The following is a 19,623-nucleotide window of genomic DNA, read 5'->3' as shown; positions in this document are numbered from 1 at the left end:
GACCCGAAACGAGGGGCAATCGGCATACAGATCAGGGACCATGATGCACAAATGTATGTTGTTCAAGAAATGATTGGAAGTCACGTGTAGGGCGAGGAAAGGATGGTTTAACGAGCTGAACCTCATGAGCATTTTTGAGTATCGAAGGTCATCTGGTATTTGAGTCGGGAACTGGGATTCAAGATAGCTCGAGGAGAAACATCGACGATGCTGCTGTTTATTTATTCGCATACGACGTTCCACCCATTCCATTCTTCGCTCCCATCCTTCAAGGCACCCAGCTTCTCATACAGTGCCTTTCCGACCTGACCCAGGCCCTTCAAGCCACCCTTCATGACGATATCCGTGATCTTGGGTGTGTTCTCTGTGTGTTCAGAATCGATGGGCACGGCAGTTGTCTTGGACAAAGGGTAATACCCAATGCGCTCAATGGCAACGACGAGAACGGCGGTACCTGTGCCAAAGCATTCAAGCAGACGGCCGGCCTGGGCAGCTTGGGCAAGTTCTGACAAAGAAAGTGGTCGCTCGATTACGGAGATCGGGCCGGAGCCGGAATGGAGTGGGGAGGAAAACGGTGATGTGGAGGATGTTGATAACGAGTCGGCATGGGCTCTCAGCAGTTGTAGCGCTGAGTCCCGCGTGATCCCAGGGAGGATCGTTCCATCCAACGGAGGCGTAACAATGGTGATTCCACCATCTGAGCCCTCGTTCGCCAAAACAGCGAAAAAGTTCATGGCACCGGCCTCACTGATGACCGCGCCTTCCTCCGGTTTTTTTCCAACATCCAAACACCATAATACTTGATCATAGCCCTCCTGCGCGGCAAGGGTCTGTGGGACAAAGCCAGGCGAGTAGTTCAAGCCGAGTTTGTATCCGCCAGTACCGCCAGGCCACGACCGCACATGCTCTGAAATGGCAAGAAGGGAAACGCCAGCAAGCGTTGGGTGGGGGATCGCAGGGGAGATCGGAAAGTAGGGGCCAACGGGTGTGACGAGGGTATATAGCAACGCTGAGTCTGACTTGCCCACACGAATCGCTGCTTCAGGTTAGGACACGACGAAGGAACAAGCTGATAAGGACAAACAGGCTTTGGTGCCGATCATTGTCGGCCGAATGTAAAGACTATGGCCATTTTCTGCAGGTATCCACCTTCTTTCGATGCTGACGAGCGCTGTAATGCATTTGAGAAGTGCGTCGGGGTCGAAGGTCTAGAAAAGATCAGCGACCATTCCGTTGGGGAACATGTAACACACCGGCAACCCCATCCTTTCCGCAGACGAGACAAGTCTCGTCATATTTTGGTCAGCGCGAAACATTCGCGCCTTTCCGTCGGGCCCAATGAATGCCTAGATAAGTCTTCATGTCGTATGATAGAGGGATTGCAGAAAGCACGCACCTTCATCCCCTCAAAGACATTAGTGCAGTATTGTAAGCAGTTGCTGCAAAAGCCGTCATTGGGCCATCGAATATCTCTAAAATAACCACCAACCTCGCGGGGTCAAGCGCTAGTGGTCCATAGGGCTTGATTTCTGGCGCTGACCAGCCAGATCCTGCAGTGTACTCCATAACCAACATGTAGTCCGTTTTAATCTGGAGAATCAGGCGTGTTAGTGTGATAATAAGACCAGAGCATCCAACCAACATCTCCAAATCCATATGTTCCGGGCGTTGGGACTGGCTTCAAGGTCTCCACATGGGTGATTTTGAGTAAGGACGCCTGGAAGAAGTTAGCAAGCATTATACACAGAGGAAAGGACGCACGTCGAGAGGCGCAATGGGGTGTGCATTGCCGTTCATGGCTCAAAATGCTTGACTAGCAAAGAAGTGGGTGGGGTACGGAGAGAACGAAGGTAAGTGACATTTTATACTTGGAGAAAAAATTTCTGGCCGCGGCGAGATAGAAATGACTCATTAGAGCGAGTCATTTCCCCAGAGTACTATGGGCGGCGCCTGGGGCCTGAAATGTTGCTCTCCGCAGCTTTCGGCTAGTCGTCGACGTTCAGTGGTGGATCAAATTTGTGATCAAAATGTGGTTCGCTGATCAGCCTGTTCTGTTTCTGTTCAAGTTGCGTTCCCCAACGAGCCAGTATACGTTTATTCTGGAACTCGGGAAACAAGCCGCTTTTACTCGCTGCACCAACCCCATTGCTTATTTTCCTGGTTGATGAACCTGTTATTTCTCCACAGGATGATAGCTTCGCTTCGCGCTTTCAAGACTGCTGCTGGGGCTTTTTCTGTTCGATAAGCTCTAGGCCTGCGGTTCTCTCTCTCTCTCTCTCACGCATTGGGGCTCTTTTAAAGGGCGCAGCTCCAGCTTTATCTGCCTTTGGACACCGGTATGAATTGTCTGGAATAACCCGTTGCACAGGATCTTCAGCTGATTTCTGTCGGCCATGCACTATACGCCTCGCTCATTACCAACTTCACTAATCCAAGAGGCAACGATGGGCATTGACTCGGGCTAACTACTGGATGACCCATACACCATAGGTCTTTGCGCCGTGGAGTTTTAACTTTAGGCTACCACGCATGTTTAATAGTATGTCTACGAATTTTGACCTGCTACCTACCATGTCAAACTTTTACACTCATCGTGTCTGGATATGTGAGTCGCAACATCATGATTTGAGACGAACAAAGAGTTGATAGTTCTTATAGTGAGTCTAGTCCTCACCGCTGCTATCGTTCTTTTCTCATTTGGACCCACCGAGTCTTTTGCCAGTGGTCTACGACTCGTTGAATTATTTCAGGTGTACAGGTCCGAGCCTTCCAGATATTCAAGGATCTGAGAATGCTGTTCAAACTAACTAGCGTTGTACTGGCTCGCGCATTGGTTGCTGATCTTCTCATTGCCGCCTCCCTCGTGCGTAGTCGCACTGGTATCAACAGATTCCAACAAAACTGACTCTATCGTCAACAAGTGTATGCCATAAAACACGGGTTTGTTGACAACACATGTACCCAACACACACTTCACTCCTTCCTTGTCCGAGCTCCAACTCCAGAGTTGTAAGTCCCGCTTCAGGATCACAAAAACGCCTCGATTGTTCCAATTTCTTGGCGATGCGCCAGGATATGATACACCTTGCGGTGTCTGGGAAACGTCAGCTTGCTTACATCATTTGTGTCGCATATTCGAATTTCGAACGGTTGACTTGCGACTCTCAACTTCCGCGAACAAGTGCGAAACCGATTCGGAACGTCATACCAAAGCTATCACCCCCAATGCAACGCTCCGCTTCAACAGGGAAATCACCACTGACGACGTAGATCTCTCATACTTGTTCAGGTCCCAGCAGTTTTGGTATCGGGTTGCAGGCGAACGATGACGAGACAAAAAAACGGGCCAGTTTCAGGTTTCCTATAGTCGTTAAACAGTTACGTGACTTCGAGAATACGAGCTGAGCCTAGTTTCAGAGACGCTTTTTTTGTGCAAGTGCTTTTCTGTCGACGAAGTACATCATATCATGAGGCGATTGAGGTAACATTGTCATATGCATTTGTTGTCTTCGACACGGTGTAGTCTTCAATCTATCCTGCTGGCCTGGATTTGGACTGTCAAATTAGTTGCGTCGGAGTTGCAGAGAAAGAGGCTGTGTCACGGTCCGCGTCACGACCGACGCTGTTTGCTCTCCTCCCTTTCAATTTCCTTTGTGTTGTGTGGCCGCTCCTTCACCTCGGACGATAGTTCGAAAGCCACTTTTGTTGTTCTCTGACAGCATTGTACATATCATTGTGCGTGGCTAGAACTCATCAGTCGACTTGGACCTTTGGTTTCAAGGTTAAATCGACCACCTCCCTGCCTTGTTCGCTTACACTCTCGACCAGATATCACTCGCTGTTGTTCATAGCCAACGAAATCCAACTCTCATATTGGCTGCTCGCCCAGTTGCGAGCATAGTATGCAATGTACTACCCACAGTCGCCTGGAATGTCGCAGAAGCTGCCAGCGCACCATGACCAGAACGTTAATCCATGGAATCGACAGCATCTCGGTGTCGGTGTTAACCCACAGGCCCAAGCGCCCCCTACTTCGCCAGGCTACACCATTTACACCAATGGAGGACTTCTCCAACACCCTCATATGGCCCCAATCCCTCACCACCACCACCAAAACTCCCTCGGCCACTTCCCATCGCCGCCAAATCTCCAGCAACAGTCGCCGGCTGCTCAGCCTATAACCCCGCATTGGTCGGAGCAGCTGATGAAGTACGAGGTACGTCTTCTTTGTTCTTTCTTTCTCTTTCTTCTAACCGATTCCAAGTCTGTGCGAGGCACACGGTCCCCCCATCACCGTGCAAGGGCGAGTGCGATAGCAGCGAGGGGCGTAACGAAGTCTGCTATTACGATCACGAATCCAAACAAGCCCCCAGAAGACGACACGCCACCGTCTCCATCCTTGGCTTTAGCAAACGCACTAAACCATCCCTCCTCCACCGTCGCTCCTTCAACCGAGAATGAGGACAGGCCGACAATGTCGAAGCCACCGGACAGCACTTGGCATCGGCTTGATATGGGCGGCGTTGGGCTCAAAACAATACCACCAACATCAGGATTGTTCGCGTTCAACTTCCTCCAATGCCTCTTCCTCAATCACAACGCACTCAGCGTGATTCCTGGGGAAATCTCCAAGTTGCGTCATCTCGAACTTCTCGATCTTTCTGGCAATGGGCTATCCTCGCTCCCACCTGAAATAGGAATGATAACCAGTCTCAAGGAACTGTTTCTCTTTGACAATCTTTTGACAACTATTCCTTATGAATTTGGGATGCTACATCGCCTGAGGATGCTGGGCATTGAGGGTAATCCCTTTGATGCTCAACTGAAGGCAATGTTGCAGAAAGACGGAACCCCCGTACTAATCGCATATCTTCGCGACTCATCTCCAATGCCAACGCCGCCTCCGCCACGACCCATTGTCGAGATCAATCCAACTGAACCTGACGCGGAGATGTTGAAGGTCATTTGCTTCAACATTCTTTGTGAGCGCGCTGCAACGACCAAGATGTATGGTTATACCCCGGCTTGGGCTCTGGCCTGGGACTATCGTAGGGCCCGGATCATGGAAGAGGTGACTTCAAGCCAAGCGGACATAATCTGTCTCCAAGAAGTCGACATTGGGCAGTACGAAGAGTTCTTCTCCAAGCAGTTGCGGGAACTAGGTTACGACGGAGTCTATGGTGCTAAGTCTCGATATCGGATGATGAGCGAAGCCGACCGACGAGCAGTCGATGGATGTGCCATTTTCTACAAGAAGGATCGGTTCGTACTTGAGAGATCTTTAATGAGTGAGAATGCTGATTTTTGTCTAGATACCAACTAGTCGAAAACCATCATATAGAGTTCAACGCCATCGCCATGCAACGACACGACTTCAAGAAAACGGATGCCATGTTCAACCGAGTACTTGGTCGTGACCATATTGCTATCGTCTGTTTGTTGGAAGATATTGAGACTGGCACAAGGACTATTGTGTCCAACACCCATTTGCACTGGGATGCCGCCTATTCGGACGTCAAGCTCGTCCAAACCGCGTTACTTTTGGAGGAGGTTGAGAAGATCGCGAATGCTTTTGCCAAGTACCCCCCGCGACCACCAGTCACACCCGGTGTTCTTGATATGGAGCCACCCCCACCCCCACCGACATATTCAGATGGCGCAAAAATCCCTGTTGTGTTCTGCGGCGACTTCAACAGCATGCCCTCCTCTGGTGTCTATGAATTCATCTCCTCAGGCTCACTAAACGCCAATCACCCCGATTTCCTGTCCCATACTTACGGCAACTACACCTCGGATGGTCTTAGGCATAAGCTTGGCTTGAAGAGCGCCTACACGACAATCGGTTCAGGTGGTGTTCAGGAAGAAATCTTGGCCATGACAAATTACACACCAGGCTTCCGCGGAGTCCTTGACTATATCTGGTATTCGACCGCCAACCTTGTTTTAAACTCGGTTGTAGGTGAAATTGACAAAGCGTATTTGGACAAGACAGTGGGTTTCCCCAACACCCACTTTCCTTCAGAGTACGTTTCTATCGCTCCAGCCCTCTTCTTCTCTAACTCGAGAATCTAGCCACATCGCTCTGACGGCCACCTTCTCAGTCAAACCTCCACGGGAAGCAGCTGCTCCGAGGCCACCACCTGTATTTTCATAAGCCGAGTCAACTCTACTCTCCTTTTCCTTTCTTTCCTTTTTGCTGCAACTATTGGAAACCTAGGGCAATATATGGTCTGGTTCGGTACTTGCTACATGTTCTTTTTCCTTTTCAATCTTGTTTACTCTTTCTCCTGAATCTTATTTTCTTTTTTCTTTGCTTCTTTTGCATGCTTTCGTCGTCGTCGCTTAGTGTCATCGCTAGTTTCTTATCGTGTAGCACTGTACAGAACCACCAAGTTTGTAGTACACGGCCTCTAACAACAACAACTATATTCCTCTCTCAATTTGTTTCCTTCACCGTCACGTGAAGAGCCGATTTCTTGTCTTTCGCCTCGATGGCGACCGTCCCTCTGGCATACACCGTTGCTGCGAGTACGCCACATAGTGGACCGTATCGCGCTGAAAACATCCTCGTCGACAACCCGCAAGAGCAGGCTAGTCGATGGAGTGGTGGGCCGCCCGAATCTGGTCTTGCTCAGTGGCTTTTATTGCGATTGGAGTCGTTAGCTGTCGTCCGTTGAGTGCCCTCTTCAATTTTCGGAAAATGACGGTCTGAAAAGTCGTCGAAGAATCTATAACATTCGGAAAAGTATGTGTTTGTCGCGCTATCTTGAAACCCGTCTTAGAATCGTTCGCCTAGTTTTCTAGTGGTGCGTCATACTAGGTTTATACACTAAATTCTAATCCTTCAGCTCATCCATGCAACATGAAGGACTTTAAGGTCCTCGTAGGATCTTCTGAAGACACATTAACCGAAGTCCTCCATTCCCAACTCAAGAACGATGCAAACGCAGAGACCTTTGACTTGCGGCACGTGAACCTCGAGGGAACTTTGACACCCTGCCGATTTCTTAAGATTATGCCGCTTAGGTGGGTCTCGTTCGAACTGTCCCAATCGTTGACTTATGGTGGCTCTAGCTCTCATGGAAATAGCTTCCATGTTTCCGTTTGGCACGTTGCTCTCAAGGGAATCAAAGACGACGTGTTTGTAGAGCAAGTCAGACTCAAATATGAGCAGGTGCGTTATCGTTGTCTTGCCTCGAGGCATTCACCGAACAAGATCAGTCTCGCGAAACGTCGGCCATGCGTTACGTTCTCAAACATCTCCGTCAACACCGTTTTCTCACACCGTATAATGCAATCCTCTCTCGATGTGGGTTGCAGGTTGAGCATCCACTTGTCACAGAGCTCCACGCAAATTTGGTTCTGAAGGGCGACTGGGCAAAAGCAGAAGAAGTTTTAGGCCGCATTTCTCAGACGGATTTATTCGACGAATACCGCAACTCGAATCAATGTCGTGCTGTTTGGAACAGGTTGATGGGTACTGACCCCAACGGAGATCGGCCTTCAGAGCGTGGAGGGCATGCTATGTGTATTGACCCTGTTGAAGATGTTGTTTACCTCTTCGGAGGGTGGAACGGGTCGACCAGTCTGGACGACTTTTGGGCCTACGACATCAAGGCAGATAAATGGCGCGTGCTCAGTTATTCGACAAGCAGAGAACGTGTCCCGAATGCCCCAAATGCGCGGTCCTGCCATAAAATGGTGTTTGATGTCAAGACTGGCGCTATCTATATGCTAGGTCGTCTGAATGATGCAGACGCACAAGCCATCTCCTCCGCGACTGCCCCTGTTCCGACAGACCCTCCCCGACCAGTTCCTGGCTGCGAACTTTACCGGTACCATACCCGCGGGCCATTGGCCGAGCAATGGGAGTTCTTGTCTCCCGACCCTCCTGTAGATATCGTCTGTTTTCTTCCTCTATCCCCTTGTTGAGTTATTTCCAGACTCGAGGGTCACCGCCACTGGTCTATGATCACCAAATGGCCATGGATTCAGAAGCTCAAGTCTTGTATATGTATGGTGGTCGCGTCATCGACAACGACTGGGCGAACACAAAATATGCTGGACTGTACAGCTATAATGTTGCAACAGCTCAATGGCAACTTTTACAGTGGGTTGCTTATGTAATTCTAGCAAGAAGCTCAATAGCCGCAGAAACGACCCAAAACTCACAACGGCGTTCAGTGGAACAATTATTCCCGCCCGACATGGTATTGAAGCTCGACTTTTTAACTGTTGTTCACGTGCTTAAGTTCCCAAGGGCATGCAATGGTTCTCGATGAGCAAACGCATATGTTGTACATCTTTGGTGGCAGGATGAAGGACACCTCACATTTCGACATGTATTCTTATGATTTGACGACCAAGTCGACACGACAGTTGTTTTCAGACTTGCAGCGGGACTATGGGCACGAAGCGTCGTTTACTGTCAGAGGAGTGATTGACCCCAAGCTTCAGGAGATTTATGTGTTCGTGCTAGACCTATTTTTCCTCAGTAACTGACAACGGAATATAGATTCTCTGGACTGGACCCCGATGACTTGAAGATCCCAACGACCTCCCCAAACCGTGTGTTTCGGTATAATCCACCGCCAGGGAAGTGGGATTTGATCCCGACTGTGACCACCTCTAATGGTGTGGCGCTCGAAGAACCTGTGCCGCGATTTGCACATCAGGTTGTGTACCATCCAACAACGCGAACTATTTATCTGCACGGTGGGAATGGCGGGCTGAAAGCTGGTAACGACAGTGCGACACCAGAAGAAATTGATCGTGATCGGCGTTTGGACGATTTTTGGCAAATGTCTCTGACACGAATGTCTCCTGAAGAAATAGTCCGCAGGGCGACTATGCAAGTTCGCAAACAGCAGTATGGATTTCCTTTTCTCGGCAGCAAAGCAACTGATAAATCGCTAGATTCCGCGAAATGTGCGAGGACGGTTCACACGCCAAAGCCCTGCGATTCTTGCGGAACAATGTCCTTCCTGTTGTGGACCAGCACGACGCGGAGGAGAATGCTGACTATCGACGACTCATGGCCTATCTTGTAACACCACCATCGCCAGTTATATCCACGACCCATCCGCACTTGAAAACACCTCTGGCAACTTCTGAACATGAAGATTCGCCGCCGAAAAAACGGTCACGACCCAACACCCCGGAGGACAGTGAAATGACGACGGAGCCTGTGCTTGAGCCTCCTGCGCCAGTCGCAAAGATGCTGCCATTCGATGTCCAACTCGTCAAGGACTCGGATGACCCCGAGGAGACGAAGAACGGGGCCATTGCAGTGTCAACGGCACGATTCCAACAGCGGAATCTATTGTTTGAGGCGTTGTTGGGATTCATCTCGGAGGACGCAAAGCAGCCTACTGGGAGCTTGGTCAATGCATTGGATAATTTGATGATCTAGTCCAGTTGCTTCCTTTTTGTGTGTCTTGCTGTATCTTGTAGCCGCAATCATTTACTTGTCACTGACCCAACTAAGTAACAGGAATTATTGAGGTGTTGAGGAACTATTGTCGTCTTGCCTTATCGTGCTTTACTTTGTGCCCACACTAGCACTTCTCGATCCTTCAACGGGTAGCTAGATTAGAGAAGACGGTTCTTGAAGGTGCTCAAACGACTCCAATCAATCTAAATTGATAGCAGATTTGAATTTTCCATACAAAATGACTTTGAGCTGCTGCATCTCTCCCTCGCAAGCCTTCACAGAGCTGGTGAGCGTGTCAACCTGTGCTTCGACCTCCGATTTGTCAGTTTCAAGGCGTTTACGGGCGCGGGGCAAGGGCATATGGATGAATGTCTCGCCAATTTTGTAGCTGGGCTGCAGTCAATTACAGCGGAGAGGAAGAAAAGGCAAATACGCAACAGAACGGGTTCATCTTCGTCCAATATCATCTCAAACTCCTCAGACAGGTCTTTGAGCGCGTCTTTTTCGTGTTCGAGCTCAACTAGTTTGTCCTTCATGCTTTGGAGACGCGTATTGAGTTTCGAGAAGGTGTTTATGCGTTGCTGGTCCTCTTTGAGGTACTTTGTTATCTGAAAGCGGCGAAAAAAAAAATAAGAAGTACGGACCCCAGGTAACTTCCTCAGCCTCGTCATTCTCCTCGTCGTGATCAAGCTGGATCAGAGCGATAAGAAGTTTTGAGGTTGATGGACTTGGTACTATACCATTCGGAGACTGTTCATAGTTGGTTCAGGTACGCGTCAGAGGCCGTTTGTCTACGAAGGGCCGAGTGGACCGTGAAAGTCAGGTTAAAACGTGACCGGCAAATGATGCCTCCATGTGATTCCCCACATTCACTTTTCTTTCTTGCCACCATGGACGTTGGCCGGGCAACTCGGGCGTACGAGGCGCTCAAGTCCCTCCTTTTCTTGTACGTCGTCTCGCGGTACGCGCTCAAGTCACAGCGCCATCTTCGCGCGCGGGGAGTCCTTGCTTCGGTCCGGGAATTCTATAGATGGATCACTCAGGTTCGTGAATTACCCGCAAGCTTATTTCTTATAAAGTTAATTATATTGTAGCAAGTCTTGCTCTTAGTTTTGCGCCTGCCCAAGATGAAAGCTAAGGTTGCGTTGGAGATGGGTCAGGCGAAACTGGACATCGAGAATCGATTGGTGCCAAAAGGTCCGGATGTCACTCGGCATCTCTCCCTACCAAAAGAGGGCAAATCCTTGGAATGGATTCTGGCGGAAATGGACAAGATGGATGACGAAATGAGCCATGCGACCAACTGGAGGCAGGGAAAGATTTCTGGAGCAGTGTACCGTATGTTCTCTTTCTTTCCTTCCGTTGTTTGGTTGTCTGATAGACAAATTTATAGACGGAGGAGAGGACTTGGAGCGCGTCATTGTTGCCGCCTACGCTAAATATGCTGTTTCGAATCCGTTACATCCAGACGTCTTCCCTGCTGTCCGCAAGATGGAGGCAGAAATTGTCGCACAGACGCTTCAGTTATATAACGGTCCGAACGGCGCTGGTACCATGACATCTGGCGGAACCGAGTCTATCATCATGTCCGTCAAAACCCACCGAGACTGGGCTCGCGCTGTCAAGGGCATCGCCGAACCTGAGATGTGTGTTGTGTTTGTTTTGTTTCCAAGCTGTCTCAATGTCGGAGCAAAGGATTATACCGTCGTCTGCCCATGCTGCCTTTGACAAAGGAGCTGCCTACCTCAAAATCAAGGTGCACACAATTCCTGTCGATTCCTACACGCGCAAAGTGGACATCAAAGCGGTTAAGCGAGCAATGTACGCATTTTACCAACTCTTCTCCTTGTGACTTTTCTCACTCATCGCTTCCAGCAACGCCAATACCATTATGGTGAGGCAAAAGACAGTCGCAATGGAACTATCCTCACGCTTTGCAGCTTGTCGGTTCAACAGTCAACTTCCCTGATGGAAATCAAGACGACATTGAAGCTCTGGGCAAGCTAGCCGTTAAATACAAGCTCGGTCTGCACGTCGACAGCTGCCTTGGCAGCTTCATTATACCCTACCTCGAAAAGACTGGATTGTCAGAGGGCTCTAACGGAAAATATAAGCTCTATCCATGCGACTTCAGGGTTCCTGGTGTTACTGCGATCAGCTGCGACACCCACAAGGTCCTTTTATCTTATCTCTGTTTTTGATGGTGGCTGACGACATTCTCCAGTATGGGTTCTCGCCAAAGGGCACTTCAGTCATCATGTACCGAGACGCTGAATTGCGCCGTCATCAATACTATGTGTCCCCCGACTGGGCGGGTGGGGTTTATGCTAGCCCCAGCCTGTCTGGCTCACGGTCTGCTCTGCAGTCAATATTGTTCTTCGATTCTAAACAAACTTTCATAGACCTGGAGCTTTGCTCGCCGGAACGTGGGCCGCCATGCAGTATATGGGGTCGGATGGCTACTTGGAGTCATGTCGCTCAATCGTGACATGCGCACGAACCATCGCTGACCGTATTGTCTCTTCCATTCCCGAACTCTACATTCTAGGGTCCCCGCCCGCATCACTCATCGCTTTTGGATCGAAGCATCCCAAAGTGGATGTGCTTGAGGTCGGCGACAAGATGTCGCAGCGTGGATGGCATTTGAACGCCCTGAGCAACCCTCCGGCTGTGCATATCGCCTGCACTGTTAGTTCTTTTTAAAGGCGAGCAGGAGACGTGACTGACGCGAAGTTTTAGCGGCTGACTGTGGGTAAGGAGGAAGAGTTCATCGCGGACTTGAAAGATTCGATCCGTGAAGCGAAGCTTCAACCATCAGGGCAGGGCACGATGGTGCGTGTGTATGGTAAGCTGAAGCAATCTTTTGTTACTCGATTAAGCTGACCACAACTGCCAGGATTGGGCAAATCAAGTGCTGTTGGGCCAGCGATGGTTACGCAGTTGGCTTCTGCGTATGTCGATGCTATGTATAAGGCATAATCGGACTTGTTTTCCCACGTACAAACACAAACTTATACCCATTGTGAGGAATGTGGCAGAATTTATCGCCCAAAAGATGTTGAGGAAAGAGTATGGGGCTATACGAGGTTTCTGCTTATCTGGGAATTTGTTTGGACGAAAAAGTATCTAGCAAAAATGCAGAACAGAAGCTCGGGAGATTTCCGGAAGTGCTGTTGATTACATACGCAGTTTGCACGTGCTTCGGAGTTTCTTGTTCATCTCCTGCAACAACGATGGTCTAAACACGCTACAGACCAGACATCTGTAGATAACCAGCTAGGACCGAACAAACAAATGCAACAAGAGGTTGCTATCGGTCCGGATCGCGCCTATTTGGTGTCGTTATCTTGTTCTCCGTGGGCCGGCGCGACTTTGAACCGCCTCATCATTATGTATGTAGTCGCGACCCTCCTTCGTTTCCTTTTCGCTTCCACCCCCGACAACCGACTCACGCCCACCAGAACTTCCCTGCACCCAATCCACCCTACTTCCATTCCGCAGAAAGCAGCCTGTGACGCTCTGACCCGGCCAAGCTAATTGTGCTGGGATCACCTAATTCCGGCTTGTTACAACCCAGCCACTGCCAGTTGGCAGCCCCATTATGACATTCTCTTTAACTTCTAGGCCACCTTCTCCTACCAATAGTAGCCACCCACAAATACCGCAAGATGGCCACTCTGGGGTTTCTACCGACTCTCACCATCGACCCGCATTTGCCGACGCTGAAACCATGAAAGAGCGGCCTGTGTGTGGTTCCCTCTCTCGCTGGCTCTTCTTGCTGACTGCCAAGCCTGCTAGTTTCTGGAGATTCGTCTTGACAACGATGTTGTCTACCTCAAAGGAACAGGCAACGATGTCGAGCCCGCTCGGCTGACTGGCCATGTTGTCTTAAACCTCGCCGAGTCCACACCCATCAAGGAGATAACTCTGCAGTTTCGCGGCAAGGCGCGGTTGCCTCCCCCCTCCCCACGACTCGTGCGTGTTGTTTGTTCCCCTATCACAAAGGATTGGTCTCAAAGATAAACAATGACAGCTCGATGCACTCTGTGGCGACCTATGTGATATGCAACCATGACTGGTCGTTCCTCGAGGGAGAACGCAAGCACAGCCATACCCTCAAAGCGGGCCGCCACTATTTCCCGTTTCAACTCCAAATCGGGGGCTCCCTACCTTCAAGCATAACCACTGGGGTATTCGGCGGCGCCTCAGTAGCCTATAAGCTTCGCGCACATGCAGTTCGACCGGGGCTCGTAAACTCTAACCTTCAGACTACCCGGGCGGTTCAAATCCTGCGTGCCTTTTCTGCAGAGGCACTCGAATATCAGCAGACCCTCGAAATCGAAAATACGTGGCCAGATAAACTGATGTACTCGATCATGATTCCACACAAGGCCTGGGCAGCTACAGACACGTTGACCGCCCTCGTCAAGTTCAGTCCGCTCGTCAAAGGCGTCGGAGTTGTCAGTGTTGCGAGCGCCATTCACGAGCAGACAAAAATATATGCAAGAAACACAGTTCAAGAAACAACGAGAATTGTCGCGTCGGTCAAACATGATATCATTGGGGGGAAGGCTGTAGAAGTTGTTGACCGGCCCAGATGGACGATGGGTACTCCTTCCGCTCCGAGTGCCTCTCCATCAAGCAACACTCCTCCCCTACAGACCGCGAGTGGCGGATATTTCCCCTCTTCGAATGCCCAACCCGAAGCTGGACCATCGACACAACCCGAGACGCTGGAAGTGGAGCAAGGCCAAGACGATGTGGTCACTTTCATAACCCTCCAGATCCCCGCCTCGGTCACGCCTACACATCCGCTGGAACCTATCAGCGTTTCCCACCGCTTGCGATGGAGTATTCTAATCATCAACCCTGACGGACACACTTCCGAGCTTCGCTGTTCACTTCCTCTACATCTTCTTGACCGCCGATTGTTGAAAGACGCTCGTGCTCATACCTCTGCGACCAGGCGGCTTTTTGTTGGGAGGGCCAGAACGCCCCCCAGACGACGAAGAGGAGATAGAGCTGCCCAGCTACAAGGCCCATGTTCGTGACCGTGTTGCAAATATGTATCTTCCCGAGGCTGTCACGGTTCGGGTCACGAATCCGTTCATGGCCGCCAGCCCTGGTCATACGCCCCCAGCAAGCGGATTGCAAACTCCAAGTGCACTTGTCTCCCGTTCTGGCCATGCGACCCCCATGCATCCTCAGTCACTCTCACATCTTCCTCATGCACCTGGCGATTCCACTCCTCTTGAGTGGATAAATTCCGAGCTTTTGCTGTCTGTTCAGACAAGCTCTCCGCCAACAGAATTTCCTCCGTTGCCAGATAACGAGCGGAGCCGACCTCCCAGTGCTAGGCCTAGTCGACGGCCCAGTCGTGCTCCCAGTCCTGAACGTCATCACTTGACATCTGATGCGTTGATGGCAAACGAAACATACGTCCATAGTAGCAACGCCAGTCGCAATCTTCATGCGCTTTTCAGCGTCTCCATGAAGCCCGCCTCCGCACATCCTCATTGGCCTGGTATCGGCTCCCGCTCTACCTCAAATCTGAATTCGTTGAACGATAACTCACATAACCGGAACCCCACGCGCTCGAATGGTTCTCGACCCCCGGCTGCTCCCGAATCAACCACACCCACCAATTCATCACTCCTGCTACGTGCATATACGGAGGTACCCAACTACTCCGTCGCGGCACGTGGATTTCTCGGCGGCGTCCAGCCACTGTCCAGTTTACAGGGCTTACCCTCTTACGAGGAGGCAGAGCGACACGTAGGGCATATCGCCAGCAACCACGGAGCGCCAGTCATGCCTGCTCACTAACATTTGCGCCTTATTCGCATTCACTCCTACATAGACTTTGCATTTTATCTATAGACGTATCTAGACTTTTCCCTTGGCCTCAAACAACAACAAACAAAAAGGTATATATCGAGTAATGACTGTTCGTGTAGCATTTGCATTTTGTAGTTGTACTAGGGGTCTTCGGCGTAGACGCCGAATCCGTAGACCTTGCTTTGTCGTGTGAACAGGAGAGTGGGTATAGGCTGTGCTTTGAGGTATAAAATCTGCTGACCCAAGTGAAGTTGTTACGAGGCGTATTGCGAGTTATGAACACCGGGCAAAGAGACTAAGTGCGATTTGAGTGTGCCGCCAATTTCGGGATTGCTTTAGATCACCGGAAAACACCGTTGTGGACCATGCAACTTCTTTTAAACGAAGGAAACATTTGTGTTAAATTAAGTCATCGACTATGGAACCCGCTCTTACTTACGGCGTGCCCCTCCCTCCATACATGCAAAACGAGACCATCGTTTTACAAGTGGACGACAGCACACGAATGCAACGAGGCTCGACAGAGGTTCGGCTTGTTAAAGACATAGCCGCCAATACCACAGGCAGATTCTGCCTCAAGTTAATTGGTTCTTTGAGAGTTATAAGTGATGACCCTTATTCGGGTGTACACGGACAAAAAGTGGGTTTTTTCTTTCTTCAGACATTTTGCGGCGTTGTTCATACCGTGCAGGTTCTTATTCTTTCGCGGCCTGACGGTATTCACGGGGATTCATTCCAATCTACCCTTAATGCTCTAGCCCAACTCACCGGTGGGACGACGCGCGGTATCCGAGTGAGTAGCGTAAAATGTCGGTCATATTCAAGCAACTTTGTCCATTGCAGTCGCCGTTCTCAATTCGTCGGTGTTTTGTTCAAGCTTCTGGACGGTCTTCGGGTCGCATCCTCGTGGAGTACGGTGACAAGACTCTCAAGGTTTGAACAGTGTCAGTGTATTGGAAGACTACTAACCATACGTCTTTTAGACCAAATTAGACTTGAATCGGTCCCGTCACGTACCACTAGCAGAGGCGGACTGCCCGATTTTGGAACCCGGAGCGCTTATTCATGTAGAGGCTCTTATTGCTCGTGAAGATCAGCCACTTTACGACGGGGAGCTATGGGAAACAGTGAGTTATATGTTTGTCAGGAATTATTGTATAAAGTTTTGAACATTGATTCGATAGAGCTGGGTTCTCCGGGCGTTAGTTGTACGCCACGTGTACTCTTCCGGGGCTCCTCTGTAGATGACGCGTCCTTTGTTTGATTCCCGGTCGTTTGCTCCTTTGTTTTGCGTTAGTTTTTGTATGCAACTTTTGAACATGACGTAGAATCTCCTACTCGGGTTGGGTGGGGCAAGGGGAAAGGAGGGAAACCGAAAACGTCAACCATTTAAGAAGACTCGTTGCGAGAGTTGCGAGAGCAGTATGGCTTCCTTCCTCGAAAACAGAAACCCCTTGTTCGAACGAGAGGAAAAGTTGTTGTGTCTCGAGAGTATTCCCAGTGTTACTCCTGAGGGGATTCAAGTTCGACGCATCATGATGGAAGGCGGCGACGTACAAAAACCGTACTCGTTGTCATTTTTCGGTAAAGTGGAGGCTGTTTTCACAACCGAGGACAAGGGTTTCGTACGTGCTCCCATTGAGAAGGTTTTCTTTACTGACACTGTCATCTAGATGCTGTTGATGGGACCTCCATCTGGTCCGTTTGGAGGCGGTTTCCGTCGCACGGCCCTGTTCTTAGCTGACGTGCAACGCACGTGGAGGAATTCCGTACACGCAAGTGCTATCCTCATGTTGAATACCTTTCCTAACTCCGTATCAGACACCTCTACAAGTCCATTCCTGTGTACAGTTAGATTATATTGAGCGTGCGGACAAAATACTGGTGTACATCGATTCCAACACGTCGTTGGTGAGTTCGCAGTCTGTTGCAGGGTTTACTCGAGTTCAGTAACTTAAATCCCTGACAGAGCAGCAGCATTTGGTTCACTCCTTCTGAGCGCCGTCATCTTGACACAGACGTCCCGTTTGCTCCTTTGGATTGCGCCGTAGTGGAGGCCGGGGCACTATTGAGATGCGAGCTGACAATGTACCGGCAGGATACTCCAAGTCTTGGGGGCCGAGTGTGGAACACAGTTTGTCTCCGTGTGTGTTGGAGGAATTGCCTTGCCTAACAAAAATTATCAAGGCCTGGTTTTTAGCCGCAAATGAAGTGGTGCGCCGGTACCGATCGAAGGGAGGGTGCTCCAATACTGTTGGTCAAAGAAAAGGCAACACTCAGGCGGCGACAAAGGAGGTGGGAAATGAGCGGTCCCGTAGCAACGGTCGCATAGTTTTCACCCCTGGTGCTTGAGTGGTTTGCGACTATTGGTTGTCTTCTTAGATTCCTCTTTGTTGCGTCGTAGGGCCAATGTCCCGTAGAAAAGGTGATGTTATTCTGCGACGTGTTTCACCCAGCGAAGGTTTAAATAAGGTGGAGTGTACTGTGAAACGGAGGAAGTGGAGAATAATTGGAGGTGTGAGAACCGTGACGGTATCACCTGTGACAGAATTTGGCGTCACGTGGGTTATCAACTCTACCTTTTTCTACTTCTTACCGGGCTCTGATGGCGAACGCTTGCATTTTGTGTAGGGCTGCACATACAGCGTGTGAGGGGGACTCACCCTGTCGGAGATGCGTGGCAAGGTCAACAGTACACGAATGTGTCCCGTCCCCTCCCGTTGCTTTGAAGGTAGGTAAACAGTGCAATGGGTGGTATCAATAGCTAAGACCCCCGTTAGCGCTCGACTCCTGTACAGCGACGAAGACATAAATCTACTGTGAAACAACGCGGAAAAGGTGGGACACCGAGTGTCGCACCAAAAGAAGCGAATCGTACCAAAATCCCTCGACCCAGCAACGCTTTCCTATTGTTTCGGTTAGTGGCCTGTAAGATTGTGGGTACCTTACACATTGTTCCAGAAGTGACTGCGTTCGCCAAACGAGGAGCCACCCGGAATCATCTCAAACACTCAAATCTAAAGTCATAGGTCAGCTTTGGAAAGAGTTTCCGGACGAACATAAGTTGCCTTACTTCAAGCGCGCCGAGGACCTGAGAAGGGACCATAAAGAGCGAATGTGCAGTTCCGAGTCGATATTCGCTTTGAAACGGAAACGCCGAGGAGGGCGTCTCAATTCTCGCGACGAAGACGATGGCGGGCAGCGGAAAATCGCATACAAAGCAGCGCTTAAGACAGCTATTATCGGGGGAGATAAGACATTGGAGTTATGGGGGCTTATGGAAGGTAGGATTTGGGGTTATATCCGTTTTTTGAGGGACTGATACCGACAAGATCCAACCGCAAATCACAACTCCGACGCGGAAACCCTCCAGTCCGTTTAGGCCAAGGCACGGGTTTAAAGGTCAGTACCAACCTATTATTTTTTATATATTCAACCGAGCAGAAACCGTACAGGCATACCCAACCTCAATGGGGAAATTGATTCACCAGTGGTTTGTTCTCTAGTGATTCGGGAGGCGGGGACGAGACGTTGGGTCGATTGCGATGAAGGGTTGCCTGTCGGAGACCAGAGTTATAGTTTAATGGGCCATGTTAAGTTTTGTTTCTTAGTGCCGTTGAATGATCAGCGTTTAGCTCAGCAGCACGTGCGTCAATCACCGGGTCATTTCTTTTTGCCGGCCGTCAAAATGCCAATAATCAATCTTTAAATGTCATCTGATCTCAGAAGTCGCCTCTTTGTTATGCCACACAGTTAATTGGGAGTGCTTACCTTCTTACTACCATTTAATGCTAAAAGATCTAAGGAAAAGCGGATTGAGTTGCGCGTTCGAATGTCCTGTTAAACGGGTGGCTTATCAGTGCAAGCAACATGCAATGCTACGCTCGCTCGTACTCCTTTCAAGATATGAAGACAGTCATCTTTGGTCCATGTATGGACATGGTATGTAGGTTCCGGATGCTTTTTGTACAACCATAAAATGACGGTGAATGTCAGCTCTTACTGGTTTTGTGTTTCGTTCGACTTTCAGGATAGAATCCAACTTCGCAAAAACTTCAATATGAAAGAACTGAAGATGACTCCGCAGACCCAGTATAGAGTGTCACACGCGCACAGGATTTGTCCTTACCCGTCATCACTTTTTCGACTCTGACCATGGAGTATCCTCCCTGCGGTCTACACCACTACTACCAGCATTTCAAGCGCTCCCATACGGGTCCTGGACGGGCCTTCGGTATGGTTGACGCCCGCACAGGTTCGTTTTTCTTTTAAGACATTGTAATCGGACCCATTGACAACAACTCAGGAAGAGGAACTTAACGACGCTTGTGGACATTTCGAGGGACCTATCG

At 49.9% G+C, this 19,623-nt stretch overlaps 7 protein-coding genes across 7 annotated transcripts; 5 read left to right on the top strand and 2 right to left on the bottom strand.

The window, feature by feature from the left end:
- Positions 1 to 221: 221 nt before the first annotated feature.
- MIND_00092400 (Branched-chain-amino-acid aminotransferase) lies at positions 222 to 1,797 on the bottom strand (the record flags this gene model as incomplete). Its single annotated transcript, XM_037357878.1, has 7 exons — positions 222 to 1,036; positions 1,085 to 1,208; positions 1,254 to 1,346; positions 1,397 to 1,439; positions 1,490 to 1,590; positions 1,643 to 1,717; positions 1,762 to 1,797. The coding sequence occupies 7 exons, from the start codon at positions 1,795 to 1,797 to the stop codon at positions 222 to 224; spliced, it is 1,287 nt and encodes a 428-aa protein (XP_037225788.1).
- A 2,110-nt stretch (positions 1,798 to 3,907) lies between these two features.
- MIND_00092300 (uncharacterized protein) lies at positions 3,908 to 6,154 on the top strand (the record flags this gene model as incomplete). The annotated part of the gene is made up of 4 exons (XM_037357877.1): positions 3,908 to 4,216; positions 4,265 to 5,262; positions 5,313 to 6,023; positions 6,073 to 6,154. 4 exons carry the CDS (start codon positions 3,908 to 3,910, stop codon positions 6,152 to 6,154), a joined length of 2,100 nt encoding a protein of 699 aa, XP_037225787.1.
- A 337-nt stretch (positions 6,155 to 6,491) lies between these two features.
- MIND_00092200 (Muskelin-N domain-containing protein) lies at positions 6,492 to 9,412 on the top strand (the record flags this gene model as incomplete). Its single annotated transcript, XM_037357876.1, has 9 exons — positions 6,492 to 6,668; positions 6,821 to 7,026; positions 7,075 to 7,174; positions 7,222 to 7,902; positions 7,944 to 8,110; positions 8,155 to 8,210; positions 8,261 to 8,468; positions 8,516 to 8,869; positions 8,917 to 9,412. The coding sequence occupies 9 exons, from the start codon at positions 6,492 to 6,494 to the stop codon at positions 9,410 to 9,412; spliced, it is 2,445 nt and encodes an 814-aa protein (XP_037225786.1).
- Positions 9,413 to 9,631: 219 nt separating this feature from the next.
- Positions 9,632 to 10,191, bottom strand: MIND_00092100 (Prefoldin subunit 4; the record flags this gene model as incomplete). Its single annotated transcript, XM_037357875.1, has 4 exons — positions 9,632 to 9,821; positions 9,872 to 10,022; positions 10,078 to 10,123; positions 10,174 to 10,191. The coding sequence occupies 4 exons, from the start codon at positions 10,189 to 10,191 to the stop codon at positions 9,632 to 9,634; spliced, it is 405 nt and encodes a 134-aa protein (XP_037225785.1).
- An 84-nt stretch (positions 10,192 to 10,275) lies between these two features.
- Positions 10,276 to 12,412, top strand: MIND_00092000 (Sphinganine-1-phosphate aldolase; the record flags this gene model as incomplete). The annotated part of the gene is made up of 10 exons (XM_037357874.1): positions 10,276 to 10,476; positions 10,528 to 10,771; positions 10,827 to 11,079; positions 11,129 to 11,254; positions 11,309 to 11,327; positions 11,374 to 11,607; positions 11,658 to 11,785; positions 11,836 to 12,121; positions 12,173 to 12,278; positions 12,330 to 12,412. 10 exons carry the CDS (start codon positions 10,276 to 10,278, stop codon positions 12,410 to 12,412), a joined length of 1,680 nt encoding a protein of 559 aa, XP_037225784.1.
- A 622-nt stretch (positions 12,413 to 13,034) lies between these two features.
- MIND_00091900 (Arrestin-C domain-containing protein) lies at positions 13,035 to 15,259 on the top strand (the record flags this gene model as incomplete). Its single annotated transcript, XM_037357873.1, has 4 exons — positions 13,035 to 13,178; positions 13,232 to 13,408; positions 13,453 to 14,377; positions 14,424 to 15,259. 4 exons carry the CDS (start codon positions 13,035 to 13,037, stop codon positions 15,257 to 15,259), a joined length of 2,082 nt encoding a protein of 693 aa, XP_037225783.1.
- Positions 15,260 to 15,689: 430 nt separating this feature from the next.
- MIND_00091800 (uncharacterized protein) lies at positions 15,690 to 16,515 on the top strand (the record flags this gene model as incomplete). The annotated part of the gene is made up of 5 exons (XM_037357872.1): positions 15,690 to 15,911; positions 15,963 to 16,064; positions 16,115 to 16,204; positions 16,255 to 16,398; positions 16,456 to 16,515. 5 exons carry the CDS (start codon positions 15,690 to 15,692, stop codon positions 16,513 to 16,515), a joined length of 618 nt encoding a protein of 205 aa, XP_037225782.1.
- Between the last annotated feature and the right edge of the window lie 3,108 nt (positions 16,516 to 19,623).

This window comes from Mycena indigotica (genome assembly GCF_014461135.1).
Source record: "Mycena indigotica strain 171206Taipei chromosome Unknown Mind.scaff0001, whole genome shotgun sequence".
In the NCBI taxonomy this organism is placed as follows: domain Eukaryota; kingdom Fungi; phylum Basidiomycota; class Agaricomycetes; order Agaricales; family Mycenaceae; genus Mycena; species Mycena indigotica.
Note: the sequence above shows the minus strand (reverse complement) of the source record. Positions and strands in the feature narration are given on the sequence as shown.